At 38.7% G+C, this 23,915-nt stretch overlaps 1 protein-coding gene across 3 annotated transcripts in view; it reads left to right on the top strand.

The window, feature by feature from the left end:
- The window catches only part of LOC117403991 (EGF-like repeat and discoidin I-like domain-containing protein 3), a 171,846-nt gene that overhangs the window by 86,968 nt on the left and 60,963 nt on the right, over positions 1 to 23,915 (top strand). For all 3 annotated transcript variants that reach the window (XM_058986898.1, XM_058986890.1, XM_058986906.1), the window contains 2 exons: positions 11,342 to 11,523; positions 22,822 to 22,977. In XM_058986898.1, the coding sequence (XP_058842881.1) occupies positions 11,342 to 11,523; positions 22,822 to 22,977 (338 nt within the window). The remainder of the gene's footprint in view (positions 1 to 11,341; positions 11,524 to 22,821; positions 22,978 to 23,915) is intronic.

Here is a 23,915-nt window from a genome sequence, read left to right as displayed (position 1 = left end):
ACCCTGTTCATTGTGCCATGATAGCAGCACACATCTCATTGCATGCATGCCCCTGTTCAAAACCCACTGGCACTCTCAAGCAATCCACCCTGTTCATTGTGCCATGATAGCAGCACACATCTCATTGCATGCATACCCCTGTTCAAAACCCACTGACACTCTCAAGCAATCCACAGTGTTCATTGTGCCATGATAGTAGCACACATCTCATTGCATGCATGCCCCTGTTCAAAACCCACTCACTCACTCTCAAGTGTTGGGCTTCATCCTGCACTGCCCCCCCCCCTTTACCATGGACCTTTATGAAATTAAGATATGCATCTTTTTTTAACCCAGCTCACACTAATCTACTTGGCAGAAAGTTGCTGTAAAATCGGTTGGAAAAATGTCATTAGTGGAGAGTTTATTACTGATTAATTTATTTTGTTAATCAGTGTGCACAGTGAGATAGATTTAGCTGTCATTTCAGTGCTCATCTGCCATTAGTGATGTCACATCTCAGTGAGATGATATATGCTGTGTGGTCACTTTGCAGTTTTTGCACACATCTGTTACCTCTCCTTGTGTGCACTTACTCCCTTGGATTGGAGCTCGTTAATGACATTTTAAAACATTTGGTCTTGTGTGCTGACAAAATGGGAAAATGAAATGATGGGGATCTGATTCACCACGCACCATGTAGCTCAACTCTATTCAAATAAAAAAAATAAACAGGTACTGTCAGGAAATCTGATTTGAAATGTGGTTATTAATATTCCTAAATCAATGAGCATTGCCACTGAGTTAATGACCCTGAGGATGGCTCATGTTAAAAATGCCCTGATAAACTTGCATTTAATTCTTTATGGTACTTGAAATATTACAGTAAAGCTTATACATGTTACTTGTGTGTTAGTGTATTACCCTGCAGTGTATCAATACGTGTGGGACCCTGTGGCAGGGCGAGAGCCCTACCTGTATATGCACTGTGTAGTGTCATTTTGTAATCAACAGGACAGGTGTCATGGCCGAAGGCCTTGATAAACGACATGTCCCAGAAGCCTCTAGGGCTGAATGGGAAACACCTGGGTGTATTTGAGGGAATTTGAGTAAATTGAATTATTGTTTGTGTGGTTGTAATTATTGGTATGTGCATGGGTATATAAGCTGGGCTTTGTTTGTGTTTGTGTTGGGTGTTCAAGGAGGAGGAACAGGAACAGGAACGGGAGAGAGAGAGAGAGTGAGAACGAGAACAAGAGAGAGAGAGGGGGAGAGAGAGAGAGATTTAAAATGAAAGTAAAAAGATTGCTACTCGTGGATTCTGGCGAATTCAGCCCAGTTTTTGGCATGTTCTGCTGTTACAGATGACAGCTGAGTTTCTAGGTCATGCTCAGTTTACCATAAAAATGTACGCAAGAACTGGATTGTGAATTCATTTGAGTAACCCTTAGTACATGAATCAAAATTAATGTATCTTTTTTACTCTCCCCAGAAAACATTAATTTTTATGAAGAAAGAGAAATCAAATTTAAATGTGTTTTAAAAAAAAAAAAGCTTATTTCTTTATTACAATGAAGAAACTACATTGCACATGAAAATTCATTAAATAAGGCATTTTCCTTTATTAGAGGTTACTATTAAAACACATTTTTGAGAAGGAACATGGTATTCCTAAAAAAGGAAATCTCATTTGCTTATGTAATGTCCATCAATATATAGTCATGCGTAGGGGTTTATCAGAGCTCAAAATGAACAGAATGGCGAAGTTCAACTTTTATTTTATTTTATTCACCTATCACACGCAAAAAAAATAAAAATAAAAACCTATATCAGCTCTTTCACTTATGGGTTTTAAGAGACCAGTGCCCTTCAACAACTTAACATAAATATGATTGTATTGTATTGATAAAATATTCCTTATCTGTTCCTGATAGTTTAAACTGTAGGCTATAGATAATGGTTAAACAGTTAGACTATGCAAATATAACTCTGGCACTCACAATCTGGCCTACCTAAATGTCCCCCTGTAGTTCATTTGGCTAAGCAGTTCCTCACTCCTCCCACCTTAACTGGTGTGTAAAAAGCTTTGGGATCCTATGGGATGAAAGGTGCTATATAAATCCAAAGTATATGTCTTTCATTTATATAAAGATCTTTTTTTAATTAGGGGTACGCCTGGTAATTTTGGGAGTTCAAAGTGTTTGAAGACCCTGGGTAATCACCTTCAAAAGGGTGAGAAATGGCAATCTGTCTGGTATGGTAAAGGGGTTCTAAACCACCCAGGGTCTTGCAGTGTGGTATGCTGACAGCATAAGCAGGTCTCCCATTGCCCCAGGAGTTTCAGGATCCTCCATTTGTGTGAAAAAATGGACATTCCATTGCTTATCAGTACCTACTTTGGGATGGTGGTAGAGGGCACAGCAAGTTTCTTGTTGCTTTTTTATTTATTTAATTTTTATTTAGCACGTTCTTATCTCAAACTCAGCTGTGGGTAAGCACAAAATGCAAGACAGGTTGTTTATAATTAGGCTTGCTACTCTCTACCTGCCTTTAAAGCTGTAATTAACATTGTTAAACCATCTCAATTTCTTAATTACATCACAGATATCTGACGATGATGAAACGAGCTGAAACATGTTTGTAGCTAATACATTCCTGGCACAAAACTGATTTCTTTACACTCACTGTAAGGAAGATGTTGTCACTACACTACACACCACTTGTTTCACGAAATAAATTCCTGGAGAAGCACGTAACAAATGCAGAATTAGCAAGAAACAATAGGGGGGATTCATTACGTGTTTGAATTAAAAAGGGCGTATATAAATCTGGTGATATTGAGCAATGAACTTGCTAGAGCGTCGAACTAGTCAATTAGCGCCTTTTTGTTGTGGCTCAATAAGTCAATCTTGCTATTAATCGATATGATTTTTTTAAAGTGACATTTGAAGGCAAGTAGTTTTGGTAGGAATAAACATCAAAAACAACCAAGCCTATTCATAATGTCAGGCTGTTTAGAATGTCAGGCATTTCCATCTGTGGACTATTAGAAGTATGCACTGCAACACAGTATCAATCTAGAGACAGTTATTAGGTGGCACAGGATGATACATTCAAACAGTGGCATTCTGTCACTCTTGCAGTTAACCCTTTTGTGGCCAGTATAAATGTTTCCAAGTAGGAAGGATTATACAGTAGATGGTTGAGGGGCACATTTGTACACATTACTTGTACTTTGCACATGAATGTCTGTAATCTCTCACTAGATGGAATCATTACTATTTTACAATTTATTAATTCTTTCCATTATATTTGCATAGTCCAACTATAGCCTACAGTTTAAACTGATAAGTGAATAAAATATGTTGAACTTCGCCATTCTATTCATTTTGAGGTCTGATAAAACCCTACGCATGACTATATATTGATGGACATTACGTAAGCAAATGAGATGTCCTTTTTTAGGAATACCATGTTCCTTCTCAAAAATGTGTTTTAATATTAACCTTTAATAAAGGAAACGTCTGCTTTAATGAATTTTCATGTATCTATTTCAGTGCAATGTAGTAGAGTAAAAAACATGCATGAACTTTGATTCATGTACTAAGGACTACTCCTAAATGGATTCACAATCCAGTTCTGGTTTACATTTTTATGGTAAACTGAGCATGACCTAGAAACTCGGCTGTCATCTGTAAGAGCAGAATATGCCAAAAATGGGGCTGAATTCGGAAAAGCAGAATAACATAACAAACCAAAGTTTGTATGTAAAACTGTGATTATATTACATTAGAGAAACTAATGTATCCTGTAACAAAACTGTAATAGTGGGCAGGATATATATATAAATGAGTAAATCAAAAACAAAGTCACAGAAAATATCCACTTCCAAAAACCTCAAAAATAGAAAGAATATTTAAAAAACAGAAAAAAAGCTTGATAAAAAAACAAACCATGAATGGCCATTCAAAAAAACTCTAAATCCAATAGCAAAAAAGTTCCTGATCGCAGGCTGGTTCCTTGCATCTGTAAAGCATTTGTGAAAAAATCCTTGGACAAAACAAACTGACAAACACAAAAGAACCCCATCCAGAAGTATTGAAGGGAAATGGTGGTCAGAAATAGATGCAGCCTAATGTTAGATTAGTTGTAACAAAAACTACTTTGTAAGAAATACTGTAAAACAAAAACAAAGCGATAACCACAAATATATATATATATATATATATATATATATATATATATATATATATATATATATATATATATATATATACAGTGCCTTGCGAAAGTATTCGGCCCCCTTGAACTTTGCGACCTTTTGCCACATTTCAGGCTTCAAACATAAAGATATGAAACTGTAATTTTTTCTGAAGAATCAACAACAAGTGGGACACAATAATGAAGTGGAACAAAATTTATTGGATATTTCAAACTTTTTCAACAAATAAAAAACTGAAAAATTGGGCGTGCAAAATTATTCAGCCCCTTTGCTTTCAGTGCAGCAAACTCTCTCCAGAAGTTCAGTGAGGATCTCTGAATGATCCAATGTTGACCTAAATGACTAATGATGATAAATAGAATCCACCTGTGTGTAATCAAGTCTCCGTATAAATGCACCTGCACTGTGATAGTCTCAGAGGTCCGTTTAAAGCGCAGAGAGCATCATGAAGAACAAGGAACACACCAGGCAGGTCCGAGATACTGTTGTGGAGAAGTTTAAAGCCGGATTTGGATACAAAAAGATTTCCCAAGCTTTAAACATCCCAAGGAGCACTGTGCAAGCGATAATATTGAAATGGAAGGAGTATCAGACCACTGCAAATCTACCAAGACCTGGCCGTCCCTCTAAACTTTCAGCTCATACAAGGAGAAGACTGATCAGAGATGCAGCCAAGAGGCCCATGATCACTCTGGATGAACTGCAGAGATCTACAGCTGAGGTGGGAGACTCTGTCCATAGGACAACAATCAGTCGTATACTGCACAAATCTGGCCTTTATGGAAGAGTGGCAAGAAGAAAGCCATTTCTTAAAGATATCCATAAAAAGTGTCATTTACAGTTTGCCACAAGCCACCTGGGAGACACACCAAACATGTGGAAGAAGGTGCTCTGGTCAGATGAAACCAAAATCGAACTTTTTGGCAACAATGCAAAACGTTATGTTTGGCGTAAAAGCAACACAGCTCATCACCCTGAACACACCATCCCCACTGTCAAACATGGTGGTGGCAGCATCATGGTTTGGGCCTGCTTTTCTTCAGCAGGGACAGGGAAGATGGTTAAAATTGATGGGAAGATGGATGGAGCCAAATACAGGACCATTCTGGAAGAAAACCTGATGGAGTCTGCAAAAGACCTGAGACTGGGACGGAGATTTGTCTTCCAACAAGACAATGATCCAAAACATAAAGCAAAATCTACAATGGAATGGTTCACAAATAAACATATCCAGGTGTTAGAATGGCCAAGTCAAAGTCCAGACCTGAATCCAATCGAGAATCTGTGGAAAGAACTGAAAACTGCTGTTCACAAATGCTCTCCATCCAACCTCACTGAGCTCGAGCTGTTTTGCAAGGAGGAATGGGCAAAAATTTCAGTCTCTCGATGTGCAAAACTGATAGAGACATACCCCAAGCGACTTACAGCTGTAATCGCAGCAAAAGGTGGCGCTACAAAGTATTAACTTAAGGGGGCTGAATAATTTTGCACGCCCAATTTTTCAGTTTTTTATTTGTTAAAAAAGTTTGAAATATCCAATAAATTTCGTTCCACTTCATTATTGTGTCCCACTTGTTGTTGATTCTTACCAAAAAATTACAGTTTCATATCTTTATGTTTGAAGCCTGAAATGTGGCAAAAGGTTGCAAAGTTCAAGGGGGCCGAATACTTTCGCAAGGCACTGTATATATATATATATATATATATATATATATATATATATATATATATATATATATATATATATATGCGCCCTGAAAAGCTCTAAATAAGAGATAGGGATAGAATATATCATAAGAAAGAAACTAAAAATACAAAAGGAAAGCGATCGTCTGGCCAGGCACTGCTGTTCAGAATTAGAATAAGCAGGTGATGTTTTACTCCATCACTATGTGTGGCTACTGCCACAATAGTACCGCCAGCTATTCTAGAACAAAAGTTGAATTTTCACCACTTGTAAAAGCTACATTTCTGAAGTGAAATCTTGGAATGGGTAATGTTGTATCATGCTCCTTCACTGTTCTGCTTTGCTCACAATCTGCAGCCTATGGGGGTAGCTAGTTCTTGGGACCAAGTATATAAACTTTGTCTGGCTTTATGTCGTCATATCCAGAGGTCTGGGGTTCTTTATGCCAGCTTAACCTGTGCCCATGATATCATAACAGCATTACTGCATGTGCTATAAAAGCAGAAGATAAATAGAGCAGCCTGTCAGATATAGTATTCTCCATGCTAGTTATAACCTCAAGCACTCAAGTCCAGTAGACAAACATGTCACCATTTTTGTATTTCTGCATTCTTTAGAACCTATACAGATTGCCTATACAGCCTCCCATTGTAGCTGTGATCTCAGTTCCTATATCTGATTACATGTCATACCACCTAGTGAGTGTTATCCGAGATGATATCTACCATGTCTTTGATGACAAGGAGCACAGTGCGCCTGCATGGTTCCTCAGGGATTAACTCCTACCTACAATAAGGTGAAAGTAAGACCAAGCATTCACACCTTGGTGTTTTGAAACCTCCTGTGAAGTCAGAGGCCCCCCACCCCCTCCAGGCGCTGTAGGATTCCAGTTTTGGAAAGGGACTGGAGTGGCTTCACAGCGAACCTCAAACAGATTTTTTTTTAAAAACACCTTCACACACTACATGTGCATAAGACATGTTTAGCTTAAGGGCATTCTCAAGCAGTGATACTCGTACTGCCTGGAACGGAGTCAGTTACAACTTCTCATCATATGGCACGAGCTGCATGCTGAATTTCAATATCTTTTGCACGTATTTGCTAAGTACCTCTCAATATTTTATATATGCAAATAGCATTGTCCATCATTACTCCCAATATACTGTAGTGATCACATTTAATTTGCGTCTGCATCTGTATGTCCCCCTCAGGTTTCCTGTGCATCTCTCCACTTGACGTGAGATGGTAGTGTAGAGGCTTAGTCCACACAGCAAGCCTATTTCCAGCAGCTGTTCTACATTTCCCTTCTGGATACCCTGTGTGAATAAACGGTAGATCAATACTTCAGATTGGTGTTGAACAAAGATTGCTCATGCAAACCCCATCTCAAATTAGTACATGGTTATGCATTTATGAATGAATGAATGAATGGAAGACAACTTGTTCTGGAAGTTAACAAGTTAAGTATTTTTTTTTCTTTGAAAATTATTTTATACCAAGTCATAAGGGATAAAAGGACATGTTGTTCTTTGGAAATAATTTTAATTTGAAAGAATTTCCTGACTGGGATGTGTCTTGACCCTCTTGGGATTACATCTGCATTTTTGAAATCGCTGTGTATTGTGCGTCAAGGTCTCTCTGAGCGTTGCTGTAGAGAGTGTCACTTCATAAAGAAGGAGCTGTACTGGTGAGCTACAGGAGCACTCCTGCTCACATTAGGGAATGTGCACCTTTCAATTTCTGTTCCAGATTGTGTACACAGGGGATTACATTTTAGTCAAAAATGAATACCATCTGATCTGTTTAATGCTGGTAGAGCAAAGTTGGACTTTCGTAACAAAGCATTCATTGTGTAAAACTGCTCTGACATAATTTCAGTACCAGCTGCTGACCACTGCACCTTTAATCACATTCAATAGGGTAAGTAGTGCTAATTAAATTGCACTGATTTGAGATTATTAAGACCTCCTTTCCAAAGATGAGAACAATTGTCATTATTATTATTATTTATTTCTTAGCAGACACCCTTATCCAGGGTGATTTACAGTTGTTACAAAATATCACAGTGCAAAGTATCACATTACGAAATACACCACCCACTCGATCGCGGGTGTTGGAGTCCAATATAAATCCACTATATATCGAGGGCCGCGATATAGCGAGAAACCCATAGAAAAACAAATAGGCTAACAAATACTGTACAACTTAGAACAGTAATTCTAAGTGCCTATGTATATTGCAGCTAAGGCATACGCAGTTAGACAGTAAAAATGGGGAGCCAACTCCAGGACTGTGATATATCCAAATCCGCAGTATAGCGAGGGGCGATATAATGTGGGTGTATCATATTATAGAATATCACATTACAGATAAGAGCAGTTATAAAGTACAGTAAAATCAGTAGAAAATAAGATCAATTTCAAATAAGAGCAAAATAAGGAATATAGTAAAAAATTACATGTAGGAGCGAGTTCAACTAAGAGCAGTTAAACTTATAGTAAAAATATTTGCTTATACAAGTAAAGTCCATTAAGGGCACATAGTATGTACGATATATGGCTAAGACCAATTTCAAATAAGGGCAATTACAAAAAGCGTGAATACGGATACCTATAAGAGTAAAATGAAGTACAAGATACAGGAAATAGTTATAATTAAGATCAGTAGTAGAATTCGGCAAAGTATGGAGCATTTCAGTGCAAACTGATGCAAGTACTGGTACGTTTGGGTGCCATATAGTCCAGTATAGTCGAGAGTTGTGAGGTTTACAGATGCTGTCTGAACAGGTGTGTCTTGAGGAGGCGCCAGAAGGTGGTTTGGGACTGAGCAGTCCTGATATCCATGGGTAGGTCGTTTCACCACTGAGGGGCAAGGGAGGAGAAGGAGCGGGCTCTGGGGAGTGGAGGGGGGGGGGGCAGCTAATCTGCTGGTGGTGGATGAGCGGAGAGGGTGAGAGGAGGTGTAGGGAGAAATGATAGTCTGGAGGTAGGAGGGAGCAGAAAGGTCGAGACAGCGATAGGCAAGTACAAGAGTTTTGAATTAGATGCAAGCAGCGATAGGGAGACAGTGGAGAGAGCAGAGAAGCAGTGTAGCATGGGAGAAACGAGGAAGGTTAAAGACAAGGTGAGCAGCAGAGTTTTGGATGAGCTGGAGCGGATGGATAGCAGAGGGAGGGAGGCCGGCCAGGAGGGAGTTGCAGTAGTCAAGGTAAGACAGTACCAGGACTTGAACTAGGAGCTGGGTGCAGTAGTCGGTGAGGAAGGGGGGAATTCTGCATATGTTGCAAATGTAAGTTTCACCCTCATACTAATTGAATAGAAAATAAATCATAAACTAGCCGGTTGCCGTAGTAGGCAAAGAACAGTAAAGATACAGAGAAAACCATTTAAAAAGCAAAATATGCACTAGAAATACTGTACATAACCTTTGATGAGGTGTTAATAGGTAAAGTATCACTAAGTACACTTAGTCACATAAGTAGACAACAGAAAATTTACGATTTAGTAAAATTGTAAAATAAATTAATAAAGCCTTCAGTATGCTTTGGAGCATTAACACAGTACATAATATTTGTACATTAAATATGAATCATTTACATTTCTAACAGAGTAGTCTTTCTTTTTTAAAAGTGACAGTGTTAGTAATTCTTATACCTTTTTAAACCTCACCTAAATCCAATACATTTTCAAAGAAATAACTCGAAACCAGTAACAGGACCACTAGGCCCAATACACTTGAAAGCCCCATTGTGGATTGATGACACAATGTGACATTTGTGCTTTGGGTTATCTAAGATGATGTATGATGTTTTTCAGTTGTGGCTTTAATACTCTACTTTTTATGGTGATTTCTTTAAACACATGCCTTATGTTGGCTTGTAATGAACTGGTGTGTGCTACAAAACTGTTTACATGCACTACTTGAGAAATAAAACAAAGGCTTTACTATAATGACAAAAATAACATAAGAATCCATTGCGTTTTGCAGAAGAATATATTTTTTTTCACAAGAAAGACATACTTTTCTATTGTCTGCATTTAACGCTAAGCTGCTGTTAGATTGGGCCTGGCACTGCTGGTACAAAAGGGACTTTTTATGTGTCTTGGGGCTTGTTTATTTAATAAATCTAAATAACGATTATGTTTTATTTATGACAAAAGCTTCAGAATCTAAGATCATTTTTTGGCTGTTACTATGTTTTGTTATTACAGTATAATTAAAAAGTTGGTTCATGTTCTGACGGGACTAATTATATTAAAAAAGCTTTTTAAAGAACTCAGCTAGCATGGAAAGCTACTTTTTCTATGGACTAGTTTGGGGCAGGTCTGTGCAGGTTAGGTAGGTTACTTTCTAAAGACTAACATCCACAACACCGGCTTTCTTTAAACTAATTTCCTGACCTCTTTTGTACTCGCTCAATTAAAAACTACTCGTTGCTACCTGAAGGATCAAGGTTAACACCCATCCCAGATCCCCTGGCAACCTCCTCTCAACCACGACGTGTCAGCTTCTAAGGTAACTTTATTAGCAAAAGGAGGACATTTTAATAAAAAAACTGTCAGATTTCTAATCTGCTGTTACTAAGCAACTCATCATTAGCACTCTGCAGCTGGAACAAGAACTAGAATCACTATCTTCTAGTCATAGGATAACCCTGTGCTACAAGAACTAGAACCACTATCTTCTAGCCATAGAATAACCCTGTGCTTCAAGAATTAGAACCACTGTTTTCTAGCCATAAGATAACCTTGTGCTACAAGAACTAGAACACCAGTACTGTCTTCTAGACATGGGGTACCCCTGTGCTACACTTTTTTGTTGTCACATCGATACAATTGCAACTTTTGAAACTGAGAGAAATAGTTTAAGAGCCCACTGGGTTGTTGTTGTTGATTGTTAAAACTATTGGTCACAAATATTGTCCACACCTTCTAATTTGTTATACTTTGTTATATCACAGCCCTTTATAAAACAGCTTTACAGATTTTTCTAAATAAAATTATGATCTGGAGAATTATGTTGTTTTCATCTTTTGAAAAAGGCTGTCTTGGCTCATGAACATTGGATCACAATTACTTCAATAGCTATCATGTATTTCTAGTTTAGCACATTCCTGCAAATTGAATGATAAATGGCCTAACCTGTTATATAAGAAATAGTGTTGATACTCGCTGGCAAAGATCATTTACTGTGCTAGGTTCTGTGTGCTAGCATATGAAGAGTAAAAGGCTTTGAGGACTCTTTGTTTCTCACCTCGATGCATCCCCTTGCTGAAACGGGAGAAGACTTTCAAAAGACTGTTAGTTACCAGAATGGTATTTTGGGCAGCGAAACCAAAGCACACACCTTTCTGGGTACTTTAGGGTTTTGTTTTAGATCGTTTTATTTTAATAATGTTTTTTTTTATCCAGGTCACCTTGTTTTAACCTGCAGTCTGGGTTTTTTCTTGACAGAATGCTCTGGTCCGCTTGGAATGGAGGGTGGCATCATATCCAACCAGCAGATCACGGCTTCTTCTACACACCGTGCTCTCTTCGGCCTCCAGAAATGGTACCCCTACTTTGCCAGACTGAATAAAAAGGGCCTGGTGAACGCCTGGACTGCCGCCGAGAACGACAGATGGCCGTGGATTCAGGTAACAGATGGAAACCAAGAGCAAAAGGATCAAATAAAAGGGTGCTGCTTGGAATCTCATCTACAGCGCTGCTGTTAGACTGGGATTAACAAACATTACATACATGCAGCAGAGCACGTTCTAAACCTGAATGGATATTGGTTTGTTTTTCTGGCTTTCAATGAATCATGGTTCATTTCATACCTAGCAGATTGAGTTGATGTAGAACCTCATTCATCAACCTAATTCTGTCTTATATTTGTCTTATACTGTTGTATTCTCTAATAGTAAAGTGATCACTCACAGCCTGGTTGAGAATGTAATATCAAGATCTATTGCACATTACTTTTCAGAAAAAAACTCTAACACTTTACATTGAGTGTCTTTAATAGCTGTGTATTTACACAGTAGTTACTTAGTAAATAAATGTGTACTTACACATAATTACAATGTTATTATGCATAGCTACAATGTATGCAATAACCCTAACCCTAACCCTAAATCTAACCCTAATCCTAACCCTAAACCTAACCCTAACTCTAAACCTAACCACACCTCTAACCCTAACCATAAAACTTTTCTGATACAGTTGTGCACTTACATATAATGTGCAAAAAGATTTACATGTTAAGTACATTATAACTATGCATAATAACTTTGTAATGCTGTGTAAGTACACATGTATTTACTATGTAACTACTATGTAAATACACAGTGATAAGAGACACTAGTGTAACGTGTTACCAAAAAATAACTTTAATTTTATTATGCAACACATTTCATTTCTTATTTCATATTGCATTCAGATGAACTAAATATTAAATGATGTTACATGCCTATTATCACGTATTCCTATTATCAAGCATGTTCATTATAATGCTGTTCTATTCATGATACATTGTTTTGTTTGAACAACTGCTGCAGTGCTCCCAGATTAATGTGCGGTAAAAAGTCTAGATAGTTGATTTTCTGAAGAACCTCTTACCGCCCCTTTGTGTATTATATGTTTTTTTATTATTGGTTATGACTGTCTTCTTTGGGTTTCAGTGACCAGTTTTTCAAAGAGGATTGAAATCCAATAAACAGAAATCCTTCAGGTCACAAGAGAGTAACTGACCCAACCACACCCTGAATTGCAAGCACCTCAATACTGCCAGCTGTGAAGCTCTGTAGACTGCACACAGTTAAACAAGATAGGCTTGTTTTGTTGGGGCCAGGTAGTGGTCCAGTTATCTCTTACTCTGTCAAGCGATAACACAAACAGCATCTTCTTTAAGAGCACATATTAATGCTTTAATCTAGCTTTTGATTTTGTTCATTAAGGCCTACTTATACCCACTTCACCCCACCCCTACATGGGTAAAGACATGTTGTTGTTCCCTCTCAGTTCATCTCTAACAGATAGGAGTTAGAGAAAGAAGCTGCTGCTTTCATGCCATTTCCAATTGCCTTTTAATTACAACAGCCGTTTGCGATTCTGCGATTCAAATTAACCATGTATCTTGTTTTTAATGAGCCTAGTGTCAATAACCACATGCCACATTAATTAAACCTTAAATAGGTCATGCACATCCTCAAAGGATCGAAGAGTCAGGAGAGTAGACAGTTAACATAGCCTTGCCATGCTTTCAATAGAACTCCACTAATCTATTTTTACCAGTGCCCACTGTAGAATGTACCCTGTACCACTATTTGCACAGCAGGTATAATTGGTTTTATGTCTCAGTCCTTTCTACTTGCTGATTATAATTGTGAGTTATGATGATATTTTTTTCTGCACATTTGAAAGTGGGACCAGGTGTATGTTTGAAGCAAATGTTATTCGTAATATGTATATATACTGTGACGATCCCTGGGAGGGTGGGGGTCCCTCAGGGGTTAACTTGTGGGAGGGTGGTGGTCCCTCAGGGGTTAACTTGTGTGAATGGGTGAGTGGTTGAGGGGTAGGGGAAATGCGGTTGGGGGTGACTGACTTCAGTGCATGCTAGGAGTGGGAGGTGCAGTGTAGGGAGGAAGGGATGCGAGTGATTGGAGGGGAACAAGGGTAGAGTGAGGGTATAAATAGGGGGCACACTGCCCTCGACCCCTGTTCTTGGCAACAAAATGCGATGTATTAAGCTGTTGTAATTGAGGTTTTAATTGTACCATGTGGAATGACGGTTTTCAGCTCTGAACTTAAGTCCTGACAGGGGGTGCATAACTGTGAAGAGAACATGGAGAGTTTCCATATGCTTCTGGGGTTGTCTGTCTTAGTAATTGGTAACAGTGAGAAAATGTGTCACCATAGTATGTGTGGTAAAAAAATAAAACTTGAGATTTCTCAAACCAGTTCAGAAAATATCTTGAAGTGTGTGTAATATATATATATATATATATATATATATATATATATATATATATATATTAGTGCTGGGACGAACACATGATTTTCATGTTCGGATATTTGCTCATAATTTAAATATTCGTTCGGCTATTCGTTAGTTTTTCAAAAAGTAATAAAAGCCATTATATTGCTCTGAACTCAGGCAGAGACATCATAACAGCAGGGGCAGGGAACGTGGCCATGGCCCTCTGTGTGTGCCTTTATTTTACAGCAAGACCTTACACTATGTAACACGTTAAAATAGAAAAATATCCCAGGAGTAAAGAATAGGTTGTGTAGGACTTACTTTACCCCAGTGAATTAACTACAAAATAAAGGATGCCAAATAGCAGTTCAAGTTAAACGTTGTTTTGTTTATTCCTGAAATAAATAGTACATAAGGTTGACAATGCATTTGATTTTATTTCTTTCATTCCTTGCCATTGCCGTTTCTTCACAGTAATCAGTGGCCACCGACATGTTTTCATAAAGTAATAACATGAGGTTTACTTGTACCTTTGTAGCTGAACAAGCAAATGAAAACTGAAATTTAACTTTAAACACTTAACGTAAAACAAACATGGAAATTGCGTTGTAAAGTGAATGGGGAAAAAACTCACTTTTTTGGTTCTCATTTATTACATTCCACATAACAGAAAGTCACAACAAAATATATATAATAAATACAGTCTGTATAAAAATTACTACACAACATTTTCAGGAAGTTGGGTACTGTTTAAGCGAGGCATTTCAGTCCCATGAGATTCTGGCTCGCTCTAAAGCAGCAGTACGCATATTTTGTCCCAGATGGCTTTCCATAGAGCTCAATAAGGGTGCACGCACATAATCTGGTCTGTTTAATTTTTACTTTCTTAAACTTTTAAATAGAGGCTCAAAAGCTGCTGTGTTGATTCTGTGTTTTTTTAATATATATATATTACTCTCACATATCACACAGAGCTCTTTTTCATTTGCCATATTTTGAAACTGGCGCACAAATAAGTGCAAGGTATTTTTGTCATTTGTAGCGAATATGAACATCTCATTTTTGCTTCCGAATACATGTCAAAAAATATTCGCACTAAAGTGTTGTCCCAATAACGTATGCTAAATAATATGAATACCACATTTCCAGATATATTGTATTACTTGTATTGTAACACTTGAAATGTATTTGCTTACGATTGTAAGTCGCCCTGGATAAGGGCGTCTGCTAAGAAATAAATAATAATAATAATAATAATAATATATGGACACAATGTAAAGTGTAACATACACACAGGGGTCTCTACGACTGCCTCCACTGTTGTTAGAGATTTCATTCCCCGTCGGGGATAATAAGACTAAGGAGAAGTATAAATGGAGTGACTGCAATTAACACTTTCTTTCTGTGTTAAACACTTTTAAATATATCTACTCTAAGGGTTTGCCAAACAAAATCCATTTTCAAAAAGAAATCTTTTTTTGTGAGAATGTGTGAATAAAGTTTTAATTAAATTGTAGGTTGTCATGCCTGACACACAGTTTGGCAGTAACAACTGTGGTTGTGAACTGAAACACATATAATGTAAAAACATTTGATAATCTGGGGGGATTGTGGGGGAGGTACTAATGTGGTTTTTAAAAAAAAAGTATATGTAATTGCAGAGTACTGTGTTAGCAGTAATTGTTGGCAGTCTGAAGCATTCTGTTTCTTTGATGTTGTGGGATTGGAGCCTCTTACCTTCAGAGCCATAGTTGATTACCATAACTGTATATGTGATGTATAATTCAAGGACTTTGGGTTCATAAATTATTACAAAATCAGTGCCGCCACCCATGATGCATTATGATAACAGTTACAGCAGAGCACTTATTGAAACTGCTTATTTGAAGTCACAGCGAGTAAAAAGGTGTTTGATATATAGGAATGGAAAGAGATGTCTGCTTTACTGTAGACAATGACAGCTATTTCTGGAGCCCCATATCCATTTCCTTTGGATCCTGTGGTCTTCAACTACACTTTTACTAGCACTCTACACTTAACTGCCATTCCACTCTCTGATGACTTCATTGTTAACTGAAAACTGACAACATTCTGGGACTGTTATCATAAGAAAACAGGAATGTCTCCATTACTGAACACTAGCAATTAAATATATAGACCCCGTGTGACCTGGCACTAGCGAGACACATACAATTGAACGATATGACAAGAAAAAAATATATATTTACATCGCAATGAAATTGAGACCAGTCATTTAAGTTACCCACAATAATAATACAAATGAAAACAGTTTAAAGCCTTGGCTATCCTTACTCCTGCCAAAAGGTAGTGCAAGCAAAAACAATATTGATCAGCAGCACCAAGAATGCTGCTTCATCTGATTTAATAATCTATCAAGTGTGTGCTACTCAGTGGGGCAGGGCTGAAATTCTCAACAAAAAAGTGCAGGTACTCACATGCGCAGCTGGTTCACAATACATTTATGAAAACCTTAAAAAAGGACTGATAAAATATAACCAATTCATCGTAAACAAAGAAGCTGAAAATACTGAAAGCTTTGTACCCTTCTGCATGTATCACTCAGTTAATTCATCAGCTTTAGTAGAAGTAGGGTGACCAGATAGCAAGAGTGAAAAATCAAGACACTTTCAGTTGGTGAGGGGAGGAAAGAAACCTTGTGAACTATACTGCACAACGCAAGCAACGCAAACTACGCATCTTTCTTCTGTAGATAGGCTTTTTTATTCATTTGCCTTCCTGTGTGCATTGCGGTTAACTTTCTTGTTTACTGCTGTTGACCTGCTGTATTGTACGTAGCAGGTGGACAAAGTCAGTGCTGCATTGTTTTGATTTAGGTTGCTAAAATCTAATTTTCAGCATTAGACGTAAAATACCAAAAATGGACGACAAAGCAAAGTATATTTCGGCTGAGGATCGTGTCAAGACATTTCCCAGATAAACTGTACAATCAGATGGAGGTAATCTTGTAATGTGACTTAAAGAAAATACAATCAATTGCTATGACTTCAGAATCACACATTAAAGAAAAGGCTACTACAGAGGCTGCTGAACAGACTGTAAAACAAACAACAGCTTTCAGAAACAAACTGGAAAGTCAGCGCAGACAAAAAAAGTATTCCTGTGTTGGTTGTACCCAAGTTAAGCACTACAGGTACAATCAAGCACAGCTACCTCGGTTCAAACAACCTGCTGTTTACTTTTTAAACGCAGTAGAATTTTAGACCCGAATAGGCACGTTTTCTTTGTTTTTACTCGGTACTGATAAAAAAATTCCTGGATGGGACAAATAACATGACAACATACGTGCTGCATATATGGACTTTATTAAAGAATGCCAGATACATCTGTATAACTTGGCAAAGCTTTGCCTACACTTCCAACCGATTCAGTGGATGCAGACGTGCAGTCTCAATGTATGGGCGAATCCACACCAGACAGAGAATGTCGGCAGCAACTGTTGGGAGATGTTGCATGCTTGCCTTTTAACAAATGACAGCACTCTGTTTTAGTAAGGAAGCAAGTACCACTATTTTTAGGCTTTTATAGTGCTCTGAAATATTAGGTGTATTTAATGTTTAAACAGGTCCACGAAATGTCAGTGAAATCCTAATTATAACCCTAATCCTAATTGGATGACTTGACCATGGGCATATCATTGAATCCATTTTTTTCCATTTTTTTGCTTTTTAGTGACAGGCTCGTCGACAACACCAGCCATCATGACACTTTGCCAGTAAAACCGGACGCACAGACGCAGACATGAAAAACACATGACGCATACTGCATCATATGACTGCAGGTTAACGTGATTGGATAGCCGTATAGATGCAACACAAACAACTCACTCAAACAACACACTCTAAACCAGTATGCTGTTGCACCGCGAGACAGTACCGCAGCCACATATACAAAATTTCCTAACGAGAAAATAAAAATGTCACATTTTACGTCTGGGTTTTCAACGTTTACTCTAAAAATCGGGACAAATGGCGTCCCGACAGTACCTCGATCGGGACGTGGGACAAAGCCCCTAATATCAGGACGATCCGGATTTTATCGGGACGACTGGTCACCCTAAGTAGAAGCATTAGCTTCACCACATGGTAAAGGCCTCTGACTTGGTATGTTCTTCTCAGCTGAACAGTTTTACAACCTCACCACGATCAGGCCCATTCTCAGCACTTCCACAGTAGGTCTTTGACTCAACTAGATCCTTCATTATTAAATCAATTAAACAATTGATCTTATACTAATGAAGTTCATTATAAACATCATGAAGTGTCAGCCAATCAGGTTCTGAGTAGAGTAGTCTTTATTCTATGGTTATATTATTAAATATCTGTTAGGTTTAAGGTATCATTATCTGGGGTAGTCATTACTTTAAGATATTCAGCCTGTTGTTTTGTTGTCTGAAAACATTGCATTTAGTATTTTGTCACAATGTACTGAAACATATGTCTTTTATCTAATCTTGAATCTTGTTTAGTAGCTGAATGTATCAATTTAAACTTTAATTGTATACCTATGCAACAGATATCATCCAGTAAATAATACCCACAAACTCTCTACTACTGGGTTAAAGTGATGACTGAAGAGAGAAAAATTGAACTGGTTCCTTGGTCATCCAATTATGTAAATCCACTAGAGCAGAGAAAATTAAGTTGAAACTCCCTCTCAGACACACACACAAACATGTGCACAAAAAGACTAAATTGCAGGTCCAGCACTTTTCTCTTTATATGCTGCATCTGCCATATATTTCCCAATGTAATTAACTTTTTCTTGTGTTCAATTTAACAATAGTCCAAAAAGGCCCACAATCTAGACAGAAAAATTCAATTCAAAGAGTGTACAACATCACAGAGTCCTTAATCAAATTAAACACACCACTTATCCCCCAAATGTACCTGGAAATTGTAAAGAATCTTTTTTTTATTTTCCCCTGTATTCTTTTTTGTACTGCATCACATTCCCTTTATCTGAATACTTCAGCATTTAGTTGATTGTTTAGATCTGCTTACAATTTACAGCTTTCTCCACTCTGTTAGGGATAATTTACAGAAATGGCCTTCTCCCTTTTCACAAAGATTTAGGAGTTGAAGCCAAAGTGTAGAGATGCAACAAGTAATCAATTATAGATTGCAGTGGCTTTTATTTTTCTGTCGTCTTTGGAAAATGATTCATCACAGAAGTCTCGGTCACAGCAGCTATTATTATTATTATTATTATTATTATTATTATTATTATTATTATTATTATTATTATTATTATTACTATTATTATTATTATTTATTTCTCAGCAGACGCCCTTACCCAGGGCGAGTTACAGTCATAAACAGAAAATATATTTCAAGAAATACTGTACAAGTATTAATACAATTAAGATCAAAATAAAATACAATGACTTCAGTTCTAGTAAGTACAAGTATAAGACAAAATACGATTCAATATCGGAGCAGATAACAGTGTCAGTGATAGTTACATCAGGATACGATTAAATGCAAAATACTACAGATTGAATAACACTTGTGGAAGATTACAGTACAGTACTCTGTAAAGTACAGGATTAAATGCAGTAAAATACAGAGCAGATGAGTGCAAGTAAAGTGCTTTAAGGAAGAGTGATAGGGTCCAGAGGGAAAAGAGGAGTTCTACAGGTGCTGTCTGAAGAGGTGAGTCTTGAGGAGGCGCTGGAAGGTGGTCAGGGACTGGGCAGTCCTGACATTTGTAGGAAGGTCATTCCACCACTGCGGGGTGAAGGTGGAGAAGGAGCAGGCTCTGGAGGCAGGGAGCATAGAGGAGGTACAGCCAGTCTTCTAGTGCAGGAGGAGCAGAGAGATCGAGTGGGTGTGTAGGGAGAGATGAGGGTCTGGAGGTAGCTGGGTGCAGTCTGGTCAAGGCATCTGTAGGCGAGTAGAAGAGTCTTGAACTGGATGCGAGCGGTGATCGGGAGCCAGTGGAGGGAGCGGAGCAGTGGAGTTGCGTGGGAGAAGCGAGGCAGAGAGAACACCAGGCGAGCAGCAGAGTTCTGGATGAGCTGGAGCGGATGGGTGGCAGACGCAGGGAGGGCAGCCAGGAGAGAGTTGCAGTAGTCTAGGCGGGAGAGTACCAAGGCCTGGACAAGGACCTGGGTGGCGTAGTTGGTGAGGAAGGGTCAGTTTCTTCGTATGTTGCTCAGGAAGAATCGGCAAGTGCGTGCCAGAGTGGAGATGTGCTGGGTGACTCAGAGGTTCTTAGCTGAGGAGGAGGGAGTGTGGTAGATTCCAGAGGAATGGAGATAGAGAGATCAGAGGAGGAGGAGGAGGGAAAGAAAAGGAGGTCAGATTTAGAGAGGTTGGGGAGGGGAGGGTCGAGCAGGTCGGGAGGTGAGGGGACAGAGGGAGTCGAGGGAGGAGGAGAGGGAGGAGAAGAGGGTGGAGGTAGCAGAGTCTACAGAGAGTTGGGAGAAGGAGTCGATATGAGGGAGGTGAGAGAGAGCGGTAGAGGCAAGGACAGAGGGAGAGAGAGAGCGGAGGTTATAGCGAGAGGTGACAGTGGGGGTAGGAGGAGCAGGGAGAGATGGGAGAGACAGAGAAAAATAGATGAAATAGTGATCAGATAGGTCCAAGGGGGTGACAGAGAGGGTGGAGGGGTAGCAGGCCCTGGAGAAGGTGAGGTCCAGTTGATGGCCAGCTTTGTGGGTAGGAGGGGATGGAGAGAGACAGAAGTTGAAGGAGTGAAGGAGAAGGAGGAATCCGGCAGAGTGGCTGGGGTTGGAGTGATGGATATTGAAATCACCTAATAGGACAGTTGGGTTAGACAGAGAGGGGAGGGAGGAGAGTAGATAGTCGAGTTCATCGAGAAAGTGAGCGAGAGGTCCAGGGGGACGGTACAGTATAATTAGTAGGAGTTGACAGTGAGAGGTTAGTTGGACAGCATGAAATTCAAAGGTGTTAACAGAGAGTGAGGAGAGGTCGGGAGGGGACAGAAAAGAGTAAGGAGGGAGAGAGGAGAAGACCAGTCCCACCTCCCCGTCCAGTGAGACGTGGAGTATGGGACAGGACATAGAGAGAGAGGACAGGGCGGCAGGAGTTACAGTGTTATCAGGGGGCAGCCAAGTTTCAGTGAGAGCAAGGAAATCGAGAGAGAGGTGGGAGGCAAAGGCAGAGATGAAATCCGCTTTGTTAGCAGAAGAGTGACAGTTCCAGAATGCACCAGAGAGAGTGCGAGGGGGGAGAGGGTGAGAGGGGGGAGAGGGGGAGAGGGGGGGAGAGGGGGAGAGGGGGGGAGAGGCAGAAAAAGTTGAAGAAGAACAAGAGTCCTGCTATCCTAGATAGCTTTCTGTTACAGTATTGAACCCATTAGTGATAATAAGTTATCTGGCAAGCAGTAGGCCTGTAAGAAGAGCCAGTGTTTTTGTTGTTCAGATTAATACCAGATCAGCCCAGGACGTAGCCTGACGAACAATAATTCCTTTAAGATCAGATAGCCCTACATCAGACGCCAGAAAAGCACTTCGGAAAGAGGCTTTGAACATGAAAATCTTATTTCGAGATATACGCGGGAAGACACGTCTCAAATAAGATCCTTTATTAAAATCATCACCACTTTCCTTGCAATACAAGGTCACTAGTGGCATTCCCTATTTAAAAATAATACGTCTTTAATTAACTCTGTACACATAATTTATAAAATAGTTTCCATGCACATTCTGTGAAATACGATACTTTGCCCGTGACACTGCCATGCATTTTAAAGAAAATGTCAGCGTTTTTCACAGGGCCTTATTTATAACCAATTTAAATATAATTAGTTGTTTCTTATTATTATTCATTGCAAATATACACTGTATCTGTGAATCCTCAGTGAAAGATGAGAGTTCCATCAACACTTCTGATGCACGGGCAGTTCCGTCCTACTTAAATCTGCAGTGTGTTTGCATTTCACAAGAGGAAATAAGCCATTGCAATCATCCGTGTGCTACTGCTTGATGTTTGACTGCACAGTTCTCCAGTTATCTGGCATCCACTTTTCTGGAGGTGTCGGTGTTGAACATTTTGTAAATAATTTAGGTGGTAAAGAATCATTCATTTCCCTCAGGTAGCAGCCCTAAATGGACCTGAAATTCAGGTACATTATATATATGGAAGTGTTTCCAGGCAACAATGATAGGAACTGTTTCTCTGCACCTGTTATCTATTATTGTAGTGTTTATTCTTTCATACTGAGGCGCTATAGAACTGAATAGCTCTTCCAGCAGTTCTTTTTATAACACTGTACAATTTGTATGCTGTAAAGTTGAGACAGGTGGCTAGGTGTGCAGATTCTATAAACAGTAAATAGTGCAACAATTCTCCTGTTCTGATAACAGAGCCATTGGGCTTTATTCACACACCGTTTAACTCGTACTTTATTTATTCAAACTGTTATTCATTGTGTCTAATTGCTATAGTTTCTATTGTGTTATTCCCAGCACGCTTACAGTTTAAAGACAATTATTCAAGTCAGTCAGTGTAATTCTGTGAGATTTTCACTGCATGTCATTCTTCAGGCTGTGTGTTTTTCGAAAGTTATCTTAGGGGTAAACTTCAGAGTAAACTCCAAACCGTCTTAACAAGTAGCTGATAAAATTGGGTATTTCTGACATCCACTTGAGTGTTGCAGAGGGACAGGTCCATAGTTACACACTGATGTCATTGATTCTAATAGGTATATGGATGCAACAGAGGTAGTGTAAAGTAGTAGATTTTAAAAAGTCTCTAGGATTAAAACAGTAAATTCTATCTAAACAGCAAGGAGAATGTTAGTTAAGATCACTCTGATATAGTATTTTCTCCCAGTACCAAGTCGTTCTTTAAATTGTTCCATTCACATTACTCTTCCTCAGAGAGACATGCAGAAACCATGTGATTGTATCTTGCCATTTAGCATGTGCTGATCAAGCAACTGATTCCCTTGTATTTCCTTCTAGATAAACTTGCAGAGAAGAATGAGAGTTACAGGACTGATAACTCAAGGAGCCAAAAGAATCGGGAGCCCGGAGTATATAAAATCATATAAAGTAGCCTACAGTGACGACGGGAAGACCTGGAGAACGTACAAAGTTAAAGGCACTGATGAAGACATGGTAAGCAGAGGACGCTTTTCTCCAGGATTATTATTATTATTATTATTATTATTATTATTATTATTATAAACAGGGAATACACACGGCATATGTCAATAGACTTAGCTAAAACACTAATTTACAGATCAGTCCCGGTAACACAGTAATACAGAGGAGTGAACAGACTAAACCAAACAATGTTACAAAAGCTATAAAAATAAAAGATCTTTAGCGCATTATCGAAAAGCCAACACAAACCCTTTAAAAAACGAGGCTGTCATCTACAAAGAGGCAATAACCAAGTGATCTAAATTATTAGAAATACACAGAAAATTCATAAGCTACTTTAGGTTGAATGATTCCACTGTCAAACCCCACCGTAAAACTGGCAAAAGGTGCTATTTTTCACTGGCTCTGGTGCTCCACCGGGTTACTGAGATAAAATCTCCAGGGGCTGTTACCTCAGTGCTGTGGCCCCTACTGGAGGACAGGACTGGTTTTTGTCCTACCAGGACCGGTAGCTTGCCAATATCTGCTACTGAGCTCCTGGGTATAAAGAGGCAATTAGCTTGATGGACAGCCACTAACCTTCAGTTATCCTGAGCTCTTGTGGGGAGGGAAAATATTTGGAAATTATACTATACACTATCTACTGGGAATAGTTAACGTGCTAACACAGTTGATGCCACAGTAAATATTGATTTGTTTTATTGTCTGGCAATACATTTTTATTATTATTCATGATAATCAAAATATTCCAGCATTTACATTGCATGTTCAGTTGTTTCTTCCTAGGGGTTTGACATTACCGTGATCCTGTTTAATTCGTTTTTCAGTAATTAATGTGTTTGCTATTTGACTTTTTTGTAGATTGATACTAAGTGCAAAAAACCTGTAGGTCATACAGCTTACCAATAAAAGATTGATCTCCCACTTCTAAGTGCTATAGCCATACAATT

Source organism: Acipenser ruthenus, chromosome 2 (assembly GCF_902713425.1).
Source record: "Acipenser ruthenus chromosome 2, fAciRut3.2 maternal haplotype, whole genome shotgun sequence".
Taxonomy (NCBI): domain Eukaryota; kingdom Metazoa; phylum Chordata; class Actinopteri; order Acipenseriformes; family Acipenseridae; genus Acipenser; species Acipenser ruthenus.
The sequence above is the reverse complement of the archived record's forward strand: the minus strand, read 5'-3'. Positions and strand labels throughout refer to the sequence as shown.